This window comes from Microtus ochrogaster, unplaced genomic scaffold (genome assembly GCF_000317375.1).
Source record: "Microtus ochrogaster isolate Prairie Vole_2 unplaced genomic scaffold, MicOch1.0 UNK4, whole genome shotgun sequence".
Taxonomy (NCBI): Eukaryota; Metazoa; Chordata; class Mammalia; order Rodentia; family Cricetidae; genus Microtus; species Microtus ochrogaster.
Genome location: NW_004949102.1, coordinates 13,579,669 through 13,594,317, shown reverse-complemented (window position 1 = coordinate 13,594,317; position 14,649 = coordinate 13,579,669). Strand labels below are relative to the sequence as shown.

The 14,649-nt window shown below is 40.3% G+C and overlaps 1 protein-coding gene across 3 annotated transcripts in view; it reads left to right on the top strand.

Moving 5' to 3' along the window:
• Dgki (diacylglycerol kinase iota) overlaps window positions 1-14,649 on the top strand; it is a 446,406-nt gene that overhangs the window by 271,592 nt on the left and 160,165 nt on the right. For all 3 annotated transcript variants that reach the window (XM_005365831.2, XM_026788536.1, XM_026788537.1), the window contains 2 exons: window positions 2,238-2,311; window positions 3,868-3,979. In XM_005365831.2, the coding sequence (XP_005365888.1) occupies window positions 2,238-2,311; window positions 3,868-3,979 (186 nt within the window). The remainder of the gene's footprint in view (window positions 1-2,237; window positions 2,312-3,867; window positions 3,980-14,649) is intronic.

Genomic DNA, 14,649 nt, shown 5'->3' with positions numbered 1-14,649 from the left:
TGGTGGGAGGGATGAGGGGAGCAGAGCTGTCATGGTGGGAGGGATGAGGGGAAGAGAGATGCTCATGGTGGGAGGGATGAGGGGAGCAGAGCTGTTCACTTCATGGTGACCAAGAACGGAGGATGAGAAGAAGGAAAGGAGAAGGGGGAGGGAGAAGCTGACTGATGACTGACAAACCAGGACAATATGCACGCATCAAGGCAAACCCTGAGTGAACGTCTTCCAAGTAGACCCTACCTCCTAACATCTCATTCAGTGTGAACTTAGCACCACAATAGCATGCTCACCATCCAGTCACACCTCAGTGCTGCCACCAGCTTGAGCCCAAGGCTTTACCATATGAGCCTTTTTGAGGGACACTTCACAGCCTAACTGTATCAGCTGTATATAAAACAGACCAGCTTATCTTTGTCACAGGTGAAGTCAGTATCTTGGATGTAATATAGAAGACACATAGTTATAAAGTGTGTGTACGAATTCTAGACCAAGAAAGCACAAAGTACTAAGAAAACATTACATATCACACTATTTACTGCCCATTGTTTGGTTTATCAACCCATGGGAATGGATACACAATCATATTTTGCAAGCAGATATTTTCTCTTCTGTGTGTTTGAATTAGGGAAAACACTGATTACCAATGTTCTAGAGAACTGTACATTTTCATGCATTCATATGCAAAAATAGTAAAATACTATACATTGTATGGTGTACATCTTTAAATAATTTGATGAGGTACTATAGTCACTGACATATTTCCTAGGAGGAAAGGCTAGAACATTGGGGTCCACGTTTAGTGGTGTTTACTATAGTGTTTTTTTCTGTAATGTACATAACAACAGATTATCCTATATTTTGAATGTAAAGGATTTTTTTGTTTACACTCTTGAACTTTGATTGTTTAAATAAAATTACTCTATGCTTCCTTCATGGCCATAGTCATCTGTGGATTGGCTTGAACCCCTTAAATGATTTGGAGGATTTTGGTTATTGGGAGTACTCTAAACATCTTTGATCACTACTAGAACTTGATTTCTTTCTAAACTACTTTTGGAAATATTTGATTTAAGGCTATCTGATTTCCTGGAAATTATTTTTGAGCCCATTTGTGAAAATTGGGGTGTATTCTGATCAGGTGGGAAAAGAATGTGGTGCTTGGAAGCAACCTTGACTGCTTGCAAAATCATTATGCTTAGTTTCAAATTCTGCTGAAAGAAATCTTTATAAAACTGTGGTGAGCTTTGGAATGCTCTATTTCTCCTTCCAAAAGAGAACAAACCCATGGGATTCTGGGATGCGTGGGTTGAACCGGGAGAGAGTAAGCTGAAAAGGCAGCTTTCCACCATGGCACTGTGTCCTTGACTCTGATTAGTCTTCTGGACTTTATCACTGTGGAGATGGAGAGGGAAATGGAGACTGTTTTGTGACTGGTTAGAGGGCAGAACTCATGGGAAAAGCACCAGGTGATGACAGAAGATGTGGACAAGGCTGCTAAGGGGGAGGATTATCAGGGGGTCCTAGAGACCAAGGTCACCTCCAAACCCCAGCAGTTTAATCTCAGAAGTGCCGCCCAGTTCTGTGAGAGATTAGATTTGTGAGAGCAAATCACTAGACACCGTTGTGTCTTCTTGCCCAGTGTTTATGCTCACACTCACTTCTGAACAGGAGTTTATGAACTCTGACATCTGAGACTCTGGCTTTACCCTCTAGCAAACAACAGGTGATACGCATTCAGAGCAGACTCCTTGAAATCTTTCAGATAATGGATTCAAGACATGTTTCCCAGTTTCAAAATAGACATTATCTCAGGCAGGAAAGAAAGCCAACGGCCACGTTCATGCTGTGTGGATCGATTGATGACAATGGGGATTGCTGCTGGCTCCACTCGAGACTTCAGCTTTGAAGTGGTGTAGTCTTTAAATGTTAGCACTGTCTGTTTAAATGTCTAATAATAGTTCAAGGCAATGGATGACAGTATCTGAATATTGGAACAGCGAAAAACTGTTTGGGTCAAATGGAAGTTTTATTTTATATGAAATCAGATCAAAACCAGAGTTAAGCCCTGATTCGAGTAGAGTTAGACTCAGTGTAAAGTTCAATGACAGTAGCCGGCACTCCCTGGGGGCAAGGGCAAGAACTCCATGCTTTATGCTGTTGTCAACCCAGTTATCTCGGAGGAAGCTCTCAGACTCCTGCCAACCTCAGAAGCCCTGTTTTCTCTGCTTTGGTTGCTGCAGTGCGATGGGACAGATCTCACCCCAAAGATCCAGGACCTGAAGTTCCAGTGTATAGTATTTTTAAATATTCCCAGGTAAGCTCTGTTTATACCGTTGCCTTTGTTTGATGCCTCCGTCTGACTTGGGGCATCTGATTTTATAAGTGAAACACCCCAGGCAGAGGCCATGAAATCCTCTGTTTTAATGTCTTGTCCGAGGTTCCATGTCTGCTAATTTTCTTCCCTTCCTTGGCTTTTTCACTGCGGTAGGTGGGTCTTGCCCAGGATATCGAATTCATTACCTTTATTCTCCTAGTCTTCAGAGACTCAGGCCCTTCTCTCGAACATTCTCATTTAACCCTCATTACTGCCCCACACCCACCTGGCAGCCTCCAGGAAGACAGGAAGATAGAACCCTGCTTTCAGTTTCTCAAAAGCTCTTAGGAACACATCCAGCCTGATGAGTATGGATTTCTCTGCCAGATGCTGGACTCCACCAGAGAGGCATGTTATAGAAGGGGTTTAAATGCTCTTTGGAACTGTTGTGCACCAGGAGAAAGAAACACTTAGGATTGACTGTTTTTAAAATAAGCATATTATTACATTGACCTAAAATTCGATGCTAGGTTCTCAAGCCAAAATGCCTATAACCCCTCATTATTTGCTACCATCCAACTCAGACAGCAATCCTCAAAGAAGCTGACCTTTGCTGAATTTGCTGAGGGAAAATGAGAGATCTATAGAAATTTATGTCTAGGGAAACCCACGAAGGCCTCCGGGTTACTCCTGGCATGCTCAGGCCACTCAATTCCAACCTCTGTCAGGAGCATGGGTCGGCATGGGTTTAGTAGAAGGCTTATGGATTTGGAGGAATGCCAGCTGGTGATGCCTTCTGTCATATTTTCCTCTTTACTCCGCTTCTCCGATTTTATCATTTTGCTTACTCTTCCCTTCTTCACCTCACCCCTCTCGTCTCCCATTCCTCCTTCCCTCCTTTTTTTTTTGCGAGATGATCTCTCCATACAATTCGCAATCCTTCTACCTTAGCCTCTTGAGTACTGTAACAGCAGGCATGCACCACCGTGCCTAGCATCTTTTATTTCTTATCTTTTATTTACTTATTTAATTGTCATTTATTCTTTTCCTGTCGGAATTTCTTGCCTTGATTTTATATGCAGTGGTAAATGCTACCACCTTAGTTCATGTTCTTTTTTACATTTGCGTGAAGTTGTCTTCATTTAAGAGTTACTAAATGATGGAGGATAACTCATCACATAGAAAACATGAACCCTGGGGTAAGAAATGCTGGCAAATGATGACAGATAGGAAAGATGGGTACCACAGGATGCTTTTGTTGTAAAATTGTGGCTTGTTTTTGCAAAGTTATATTGTTTTGGAGATAAGTCTATTTTTTCATACTTGAAGGTATGCATCAAGAACAACAAGCTGTTATTATATTTAATAATCACAAATTATTAGAAGTGATTTTTTAAAGTTTGTTTATAAACTGACACACAGAACTATAAACGTCCTGTGTAGTCATGAGCATATGTGCGAGACCTTAGTGCATGTGTATTTCACCCTAAGTTAATTCCCAGAGATAATCAGGAGAAGAGTGAGGCCGCCTTAACTGATTCTGACCTGGTTTGCAGATATTGTGCTGGCACAATGCCTTGGGGAAACCCTGGAGATCACCACGACTTTGAACCCCAGCGTCACGATGATGGCTACATTGAAGTCATCGGATTCACCATGGCCTCTTTGGTGAGTAATATCTCAATTTTATTAAAAAACCCTTGTGTGTAAGGCACAAATAATTTTAACTGCTCACAAACAAAAACTTAGTTTTCTCCCAACGGAGTCTGGCTGGGTGTACAAAGCACACTCATTGGCAGGCCGCATGCCCAGCAGTTGCTAGCCAACACAAAACCAACTCAGTAGTACTTTTGGAGGGTTTTTGTCTCACAGTGCTTTATCTAAGCATTTTTTTTTTTTAACATCACAGGTCTTTTGTTGCACATTTTGTTTTTGGTTTTGTGTTTTTATGGGATTCCTGTATGTGCAAATGTGTGTGTCTCTGCATCTGTATTTGTTTCTTGTGCTTTCCTTTGGATTTTTTCTGTTTGCTTTGTGGTATTCTTTTTATTTTATTTTATTTATTTTTTAGATGTCTGTTTATTTTATAATGAGAGAGAGAGAAAGAAACGGTACGGATGTGGGTGGGCAGGGAGGATCTGGGAAGGGTCGGATGTAGGAGAAACTGATCAGAATATATTGTTAAAAAAACTATTTTCAAATAACAAAGTTTTTTTCCTCTTGGTTTACCAACTTATAAACTCTACACAGTACAGAAATGCTTAGGATAAACATGAATGGTGTCATTTAAGTATGAAAACCTATTCATAATCATCTGAACTTCAATGATAAATCGATTTGATTCTGTTTTACTTTCTAGGAAATAAGACATTCCGTGCTTATGAAGCCATCAAGGCACAGAGGTAGTGCAGCTTTAATACAAACCACAGCATCTGGCTGATACTTTTCCTGCCTTACTGAAGAAATAAATATTTAACTTAAAAACTAGTTATTTACATCCAGTTTTATCTTGTTTACTGAGCATGAGATGACTGTACGGTTTATCACAAAATATTATAGACCAGAAAGATACCATTATAATCATCTTAGTACTATTCAATTGCTACAGTATACACATTACTTCGTACTTTAATATTGTATATTTGTATTTAAAACTGGATTTATAGTGTAAGTTCATTCAAACAGTTCAAACTATTTAACTAAGGTTGACCAATTAGGAATTATAAAAATGACATTTCGTGTTGCATTATATAAGTTATCATATAAACTCAAAGTTTGTACAACAAATCAAAGTAAAACATCCGCTTGTAACTTTGGGATAGCACTGGGTGTGTGCCAGCCCCTATCCACAAAAGGTGAGATGGTTGTATTTCTACTTTAATAAACAAAAGCACAGCCATCTTCACTTCTTTTCCCGTTGCTGCGAAGAAATACCCTGAACAGAAGAAACTCTGGAGAAAGTGTATGTTTTAGCACACAGTTCAAGGGTAAAGTCCATCATGGCAAAGAAGCAGAGGCAACAGAAGCTCAAAGCTGTGGTCACAGTGCATCCAATGAGGAAGCAGAGAGCAGTAAATGCAGGCTGCTCCTCAGCCCCCTTCTCTACTTACTGCTGTTCAGGATCCCAGCTAGGGAACAGTGCCACAGTTGTAGCTGGGTCTTCCTAACTCAATGACTGCATCCCACAGGGATGCCCAGAAATCTGCCTACCACAGCTTCATCATGCTACCTGCAAGGTAGAAGGGATCAGGAATTGTCTGGGTGGTGATGATCTTTTACAAGGGCCCGAATGGCCAAAGGGAATGTTCCATACTTTCTCTCTGTGCTCAAGATCAAGGTTTATACCCTTAGCTGGTATATTAGCTACTTTTCTGTTGCTGTGTTTAACTACCATGACCAAAAACAACTTGAGGAAGAAAGGTTTTTTTTTTTTTTTGTTTTTGTTTTTTGAAGAAAGGAATTATTTTAGCTAATGGTTCCTGGGTGATAGAGTCCTTCATGGTAGGGAAGGGACAGCATGACTGCAGGACCAGGAAGCTGGCTGATAACATTTGTATCCATACACAGGGAACAGGAAGCAGGATAGAGATATAAATTCTCAGGGCCCGCCCCCAGTGACATACTTCCACCAGCAATGCTGTGCCTTCTAAGCATTCCTTAAGCCTCAAAACAGTTCCACCAGCTGGGAACCAAGTGCTGACATACATGACTCTCTGGGAGACATTGAAAAATATAGGACACCCGCCCTATAGAGTCAGGGTTTTTTCTTCGATTCTCCAGCACTCTTCCCTCCCTTGCTTGCGTCCTGGCTCAAGAGCTCTGCAGCAAGCCTAGCTGTGAACATTCTTTGCCTGTTCTTCAACACTGAGCAGTTGCATGTGCTGACTTTGTTCACAGTGTCCCAGGGCTATTTATCTTCTGCTTTATCTGCATCAGAATCCTAATATAGTCTTTTTTTCCTCTTTTGGTGGTTTTATTTATGACTGTATAATTAATGTCTGACTAGGAGAGATGCAGCAGAGAGAAACAGCATAGTTAGCTGGGAGTTTAATGGTAGGGACTCCCTGCTCAAGTTGCCCTGTTCACCCTCTGGTGAACCTGCAGTGTCAAATAAGCCTCATTTATAACACAGAGTCCCGAGGAGGAGGAAGTGTAATACCAGCTTGCCAAGTAGGTAGGAAAAGGGCTCTGTTATAAAGATGGCCTCATTGCCATAGTCACTGAATTGTCCCCTGTGGTCCTCTCTGGAGGCAGAAGATAGGGAAGCCGCAGATACAGTTCAGATGTACCAGCTTGATAGGGCAGAAGGGAGAGGAGGGAGAGCAGAGGGGTGGGAGTGGCGATTAGTGGAGTTCCACCCCTGCAGTGGGCAGTGTGAAATATGCAGTGTACAGTGTGCAGTGGGCAATGTTCAGTGGGCAGTGGGCAGTGACTCTAACCTGTATGCACCAAAGCACAGCATGCTTCCCCTTGTCTGAATAAATGGAATTCCACACTGTGGGAAAAGGGAAGTTTACAAACATGTGAAGACACAAGAAGCCACAGTCCTCAGTGCGGAAGTGGTTTAATGGTGCATAAATGTAGATGAGCAGATGAAGAAGAAAAGGGCTAGGACATGGGATGCCCTGGAGAAATGGCCTGGGCTTTTCATTTTATTCAGTGTCTCTGAGGACTTATTCAAATGTTTTATGTATGTATGTATGTATGTATGTATGTATGTATGTATGTATGTATTTATTTTTAAACTGTGTTTGTGTGTATGTGTGTTCATATGTGTGGGTTCACGTTTGTACATGACTGTGTGGAGTACAGAAGCTGACTTTGGATGCCTTCCTCAGTTTCTCTCCACTTTGTTTCCCGAGGCAAAGTGTCTTGCTGAACCTTGAGCTTCTTGACTTGACTATTGTATACAATCAGCTTGTTTTGAGGAGGCCCTGTCTCCTGACAGTGGATCACCAATAGGTTACTGCATCTCTCCAGCACATAATGTGGATGCTGGGATCTGATCTCTGGTCTTTGTGCTTGCATGGCAAGCTCTCTATCCACATGGCCATCTACCAGATGCTCAGATGTTCTTTAAATAAATATTTTAATGAGGATTTTAAGTTTGAAGTAGACAAAATAGGCAGTGGAGAGATGCCTCAGAGGTTGCTCTTATAGAGGACCCAAGATCTGTTCCGAGCACCCACATAAATTCCAGCTCCAGGAGGATCTGACACTTCTTACCTCTGTGGGTACCTGTACCCATGTGCCCATATCCCTACATAGACACATAGGCATAAATATAAGAAAAATAAACTGGAAAGCAGGCAAAATAATAGGGCAAAGCCCCAACTCTCACAACACCCAGCCTTTGGAATGACTACTCATATACAGAGTTAACTAGTTCTAAGTTGTTAACTAGTTCAACTAGTTCTAAGTTTAAACAAATCCCACAATATGTTGTTTAACCCACAGATATCTCAGAGGGATTTTTGACAATGTGCTTTCTTTAATAAATGAAAAACACAGTAATATTTTATGAAAATCAGTATATCCAGGCAGGACTGTCTGCCTGGGTGAGCCTTTACTGGGCTCCTAAGAAGCATTTGCTTTCTTATGACCAGTTGACAGTTTACCAAGTCTATATAGATTCATTCTTAAGTCTTACACCAGATTAAACCAGGACGGTGTTTTGTGACATTGCTGAGTTTGAATTTCCTGAAGCATCACTGAGATGTCCTTTGGTTTCCTCTGGTCCCTTTGTTTCATATGCATGTCCTTATAAAATGGCATTGTTAAGCACTCCTAGTCCAAATGTCCAAAGTCTTGAATGTTTTTCATTGACTGAATTCGGACATTTCAAAGTCTGAATGTAGTTCATTTCAAATAAAACCTTTGATTTCAGACCGTTTTGGATTTTCACACCAGGGCTGTTCCACTGCTGAAGTCTGCATAATATTCCAAAATCCAAAATAAGAAAAAGAAATACCTCTGAAACACAAAACATTTCTGACCCAAACATTTTGGATAAGAAAAATTCAGCCTGGATTTGGGTCTATGAACTCAACAAATAGTAGGTATTTACAAATCTGCTTTGTAAGCCATATTTTTCTTCTAGATAGGAGTGGATAGAATGTTGCTCAATTTTTTTTTGTAACATTAGTGGATACTGATGCTTATTGACTGGATCCAGCAATAACTGGACCATGTTACACTTAGTAGTGAATTAACAAGCGCCACATATAAGTGACATGCTACTAAGTAAAACTGCTTCACGGGTGAGGCAAAAGAAAAGCCCACTTTTGGGCTACTATCGCAGCTCTGGGATGGAGAGAAGATGGAGAATAAAGTGATAACTTCTGGGACAGAACTGGGAGGTGCCAGGAAGAAGAGCCTCTTAGGGGGTGCTCTCAGAGGATCCCTGCTCTCTCCAGGAGGCAGAGTCTCTAGAATGCAGTGGCCCCTCCTGGCAACCAGCCTGAGAGCACATGCACTTGGAGAGGTGCAAGTGGTGGCTTCAGAGATGGCAGTTAATAAAGCTGCAGTCAAAGGGAAGAGCAGGAAAAAGCAAACAGTCCTTCAAGCTGTTGATGGGGGTGTTGATGGGGGTGCTGTGGCGAAGGGTCGGGCGTGATCAGACCTGTGCCTGGAAGCTGATGTGAATGAACGGAATGTCGGCCTCTGGGGCTTAATAGACAAATGGTCATATTGGCTTCAGTGTCCAAGTGAAAAGATGAGAATACCAGAAGGGTGGAGTAAGAAGGTTCCACCAAGGTGAATGGGACTGGGGAGTCCCAGGATCATTTGGCCGTAGTGATCCACTGCAAAAGGGAGAAGAGCATTAATGAGTCCTAGGAGATTACTGTGGGCAATGAGTCAAAGAATGATTGCATTAAATAAGGTGGATATTGTGAAACAGCATTGCAAAAAGAACAGAGCTCTGAAATCCCCATAAGAAGGTAATAAGCCATCTTCATTACATGCTTATAATTTTACATAATTTTACCTTCCTGGAAATACAATCAGTAGGATAGCATCAATGGATGGAAAACTGAAAGAATGACATAAAATTAAATATTTTATACTTAAAAATGAATAACTGAAAATGCATGGTTGGAGGTCAGGGGTTAGATGGTGTTGAGGGTCTGTTAAACCCCCTCTTCCCCATCCTTTTGCTAATGTGAATGGATAGGAAAGAGAATTAATGTATGGGATTTGGTGAAGAGGAAGTGGAATCCTAAAGTCATGCTGATTAGAGTTTCCTCTTTGCACAGCATGAATTGCACAATGTTGCATGTGATAGTGTCAAGCATGTGATAGAATCTCCACTTCTAGTGACTGCAGTTGCTTCTAAGGCAGAAAATATTTAAAGTAAATTCCATATAATTTAAAACCTTAACTAGCAGGTCAAGCTTTTATGCAGCAAATTATTTTGTTAGATATTGACATATCTGAAATCATTAAAGGCTATATATTTTTAAGGTCATGCAATAAGCTAATAAATATTTTGTACACTGCTTGTAATTTAAGTACATCCAAAGAATAAGAAATTCAGGCTGACTTATAGAAAGAGATTTTAAATTGAATTGCTGGAATAGGAAAAAAAAAACCCTACTTCTTTTGGAGCGTTCATCTTGTAATTGCAAACTTCAAAGAGAAGTCTTCAGTTGACTCTGTTGGTTGTGATGCATTCTTGCTAATTAAAATGATTCCTTATTGGGCACTGGGTCTCCTGATTGCCTTCTTGGGTTTTCCAGAACCCATAATCAGGCATTATAATTTGTATTTGTTTCTGCCACAATTTTTTGCTATTATGGTTGGGAAGGGCCTTTCATGTTGAGTCTATTTCTCAGTAATTTAAAACTTTTCAAGACAGTTCAAAGCATGAGACACATGAAGAAGCGGGCCCCTCACTTGCCATTCCCCCTGACTTTAGGCTCCTCCACTTTGAAGACGGCACATTTATCTCTCTTAATTCACATTAAACTGTGTAAGTTCTTTTACATATCTGGATGAAGAAAGCAAAGCATTGTTCAGTCTGAAAAAAAAAAAAAGACAGAGATTTCCAGGCTGAGGGTTTATAATTCTCCACGATGTGATGTCTTGTACTTTTTAGAAAAGGAAATGTTCCATGTTTGCTCATTTGATGTTGTGCGTGAGCGTAAGAACTGACGTGAAGAGAGCTGATCTAATCATAACACTTGCAGATCGTTGCTTGTGTTCCCGGGGGTTTCCTGGCAGTGACTTTGTTTTAATGTTTGAAAACAAACATAAATTTTAAAAAGTGGTTTTATAATACCAAGAGTTTTCTTTCTGTTTCATTGAGTCAGTATCTTCTTTCCTGGGATTTGTCATAACAAAGCAGATGGAAACCCACACAGAGGTTCACACACCATGGCATCCGGAAGGCGGTAGGCATTGTTCTCCCTACCGCAGTGTCTTTCTTTGTATTTAATCATTAGCACAAAAGCCTACTACAAGTGGCAACCTACGCTTCCATTGTATAAGCACATCACAATTTACATAATAACCCTCCCTTTATGTAGCTTTCATGTTTCTGATGTGTGGTGTCATAAATAACCCTGCAATTAATGTTGTGTGTGAACTCTGAGTTGAAGTTGTTATGACAAATTCCTAGGGCAGAAGGCATTGATTCAATGAGATAAATGTTTTGAAAACTCCTAGTAAAAATTATAAAACTGCTTTCTTTAATATTTACTGACACAGTCACAATGTGCAGAATAATAAGAGCTGATCTGGATTTAAAACTACAGATAATAAAAGTGGCGATGGAAAACAAATGCACGAAGGAGTTAGGTATATCTTATAAAGTCACAGAACTCTGGAACAAATAGTGACAGCCTGCTAAACAACACAAATGAGAGAAAGGACAGGCTATCTTCATGATTACACTGTGTCTTTCGAAAAATCCCTATTTTTATGTGATTGTGAATAGTTCATCCTTTATTATTGAGTTACAAGAGATACAAGTCTTTTGAGAGATGTATTTATTGCAAATAAATCCTGTCTGCTTTGTGTGTGTTCCTCATTTCTCTTTTCAACACTTTTTTATTTTATTTTATTTATAATTTGTTTTTTTTTGAAAATTTTATACACAAATGCACTGTATTTACGTCATTTTCATTAGTCTGTGTCCCTCCTTCAGCATTCCCACCCTAATGCCCTACTTCCTCTTGGATTCTCCTTGTACACATTGGTGACCTCTGGTTTTATAAGTTATGCTTAATTTGTGTTAGGGCTACACACATACACACATGCATTCACTTACTTAAAAATCTTCATACATTCCGAGTTATCTTGGGAAAATATTCTCCTTTATTGTCTCCTTGATAATTTATAGTTCAAAGTTTCAGGTCTAAGTAAATAGCTGATCTCAAGAAAACTTTTGTGCATTAAACAAAGTAGTATTCAGGAGCTGGAGAGATGGCTCAAGCAGTTAAGAGCACTGGCTGTTCTTCCAGCGGACCTGGGTTCAATTCCTAGCACCCATATGGCAGCTCACAATTGTCTATAACTCCTGTTCCAGGACATCTAACAAAGTAGTATTCATCCATTAGACACATGTATTGTTTTCTCCAGTGTTACTGCTGAGTGGAGTTTCCTCTTCTGCAGGATTGTCTTGGATCTTTTCCTGAATTCTACTTCCTTCCATCCATTCATTTTTACGTCAGTGTGCACTGTTTCTCATAGGTTTGTTCTTGGACAATTTTGCCCGGGTAGATAATACAGTATTTAGATTGGTCTTGGCCACACCTGCGTCTTCCTTTTCTCCCCTCCATCCCTGTCCCTACCAAACCACCTTCCAAGTCTACCTGTCCCCTTTATAAACTTGTGACTTTTGGTTTTGTTTTGTAAACCATTCAATTTAACCAGGCCATATATGTGACCAATAGATTTGAACTGTCTGCTGGAGCTTGGTGTGTTCTCCTGTGGTCACAAAGGCAGTAATTCATCTCCCTCTCCATGAGTCAGACTATAAACAGACTAGACCACAAGCAGTGGCTTTAGACCACAGAGGTGAGGTCATCACATGTAGTAGAGAAAGGTGGAGCTGTGATCTTCTGCATCCTTTGGCTGATGGCCCCTCCGTGCTGCTTGGCGTTCTTATGTCATCTCTCTTTGGCTCTCTGCTCTCACCTCACTTTTTCCTTACAAGGATCTTTGAGATTGATTATGTTGTCCTCACTTCAGTAAGCCAGGGCAGCTGTGCTTCTTTCACATCCGTTGTTTACTCACACGGGAAAATGTGCGTTTTCCTGTGTGTGGTTTCAGTGCTAGAACACAGGCATCATTTGGTACTGATGGCACGGGCGTTGCTCTGCACACTGCAGTGGTTTTCTTGGCGTTCAGTCTTCCGTAGTCTAATTGATTTCCATGAAACTGCAGGTTGACTTTTATCCACATACTGTCTGCTCTATTATCCATTCCCTATGGGTTTATTTTAAGTGTTTGTTAATTACGGTCTCACAGACAGTGGCTAGCATGGCACATTCCTGTCTGTGTTGCTGAGATCAGTGACATCTATCGATCTGTTTCCATCTTCAGTGACCTGTTCCTTCCTGTAGGATACAATTTGTTACTGATCTTTACTGTGAGATCATTTCAATTTTTCTTTCTTAATGGATCAGTGTCTTCTTTGTATGTCAAGTTCCATTGATTATCTACCGAGCAGATGATTTATTGAATGTAACCTAAATTCTGTTTTATTGTTAGCTAGTACATACTGTTTTAACTTTGCCTTTTTCAATTCTTCCTTTACTAGATACAAAACATGTCTGCTATAAATGAAGAATACTAACAGTTGAGAGTTAAAAATATCAGCAGCATGTGTTTCTTCCCAGATTTATTCATATCTGCCGTATCCCATTTCTCAGGAAATATTGCTGATTCTGTCACTATTTTAACTTTCAGGATATTACAGTTTTAAGGTAGTAATTATTTCTTCAAGTAGATTTAAAACATAGAGGTTTTTCTATAAATTGGACCATAGATCCTCAGGTTAATTTCTTTCTAAGACTATGAAATATATCAGGCATTATTTTTCCTTTTTCTTCTTCTTTGTCCTCTTATGACCTTAGTAATAACCTGTTAGTACTGGTTAGAATCTATGTCTATTGAACAACAAAAAAAGGCACATACACAAAATTACTCTCAGGGGGAAAGGGTACTTGGATTTTTCAAAGTCTTGTCATTAAAAGGAGATTTGCAAACACAATATAAGTAAAATTATTAGTGGATTTTAGCTCTCTTATACAATGACTAGAAGGAGAGTTTCCAGATAAGCTCCCTACCTTTCCTAAATTACCCCACTTTTCTTTGACAACAATAACTGGATATTAATACCATGGTGGATAGAGAGAAAGAAGGAGTGATGATTCTAGATGTGGGGACGTTGTATTTGAAAACATGATATTGTTGAATTATAGGCATAACCTAGAATCACAAAATACTAGCACTGAAAGAGATTATATCAATTTCTTTCTTTTTTTTCTTTTTTCTTTTTTTTGGATTTTCGAGACAGGGTTTCTTCGTAGCTTTTTTTTTTGGTTCCTGTCCTAGAACTAGCTCTTGTAGACCAGGCTGGCCTCGAACTCCCAGAGATCTGCCTGCCTCTGCCTCCTGAGTGCTGGGATTAAAGGCGTGCGCCACCATGACCCAGATCCCAAATATTTTCTCATCTGAGGAAAGGGAGGTGGGTTTAGTTCCTCTCTAAGTAGTTAATTATATGAACACTCACTGGGGAAGTACCTCTGCCACCGTTGCTGCTTAGACTTCTTCATTATCTAGTATAGTGGAACTTTCCAGCATACTGATGTTCACTTTAGTTCTTGATGAAATTGGGGAGGAGCAATAAATATTAATGACATAGTCTTATGGAAAGAGAATTATTGTTAAAGCTCATGTGGGACATTGAAACATGGTTAATAAAAACTCAGAAAAAGCATGTGATAAAACCTGACTCGCTGAACATAGCGGACAATGAGGACTACTGAGAACTCAAGAACAATGGCAGTGGGTTTTTGATCCCCATGTCCTGGCTTTGTGGGAGCCTAGGCAGTTTGGATACTAGACCTGGATGGAGGTGGGTGGTCCTTGGACTTTCCACAGGGCAGGGAACCCTGATTGCTCTTTGGGCTGATGAGGAAAGGGGAGGGAAATGGGAGGCCGTGGCGGGGAGGAGGCAGAAATCTTTAATAAATAAATAAATAAAATAAAAACTCAGACCAGGCAGTTGTGGCACACACCTTTAATTTCAGCACTTGGGAGGCAGAGGCAGGCAGATCTCTGGGAGTTCAAGGCCAGCCTGGGCTACAAAATGAGTTCCAGGACAGGCT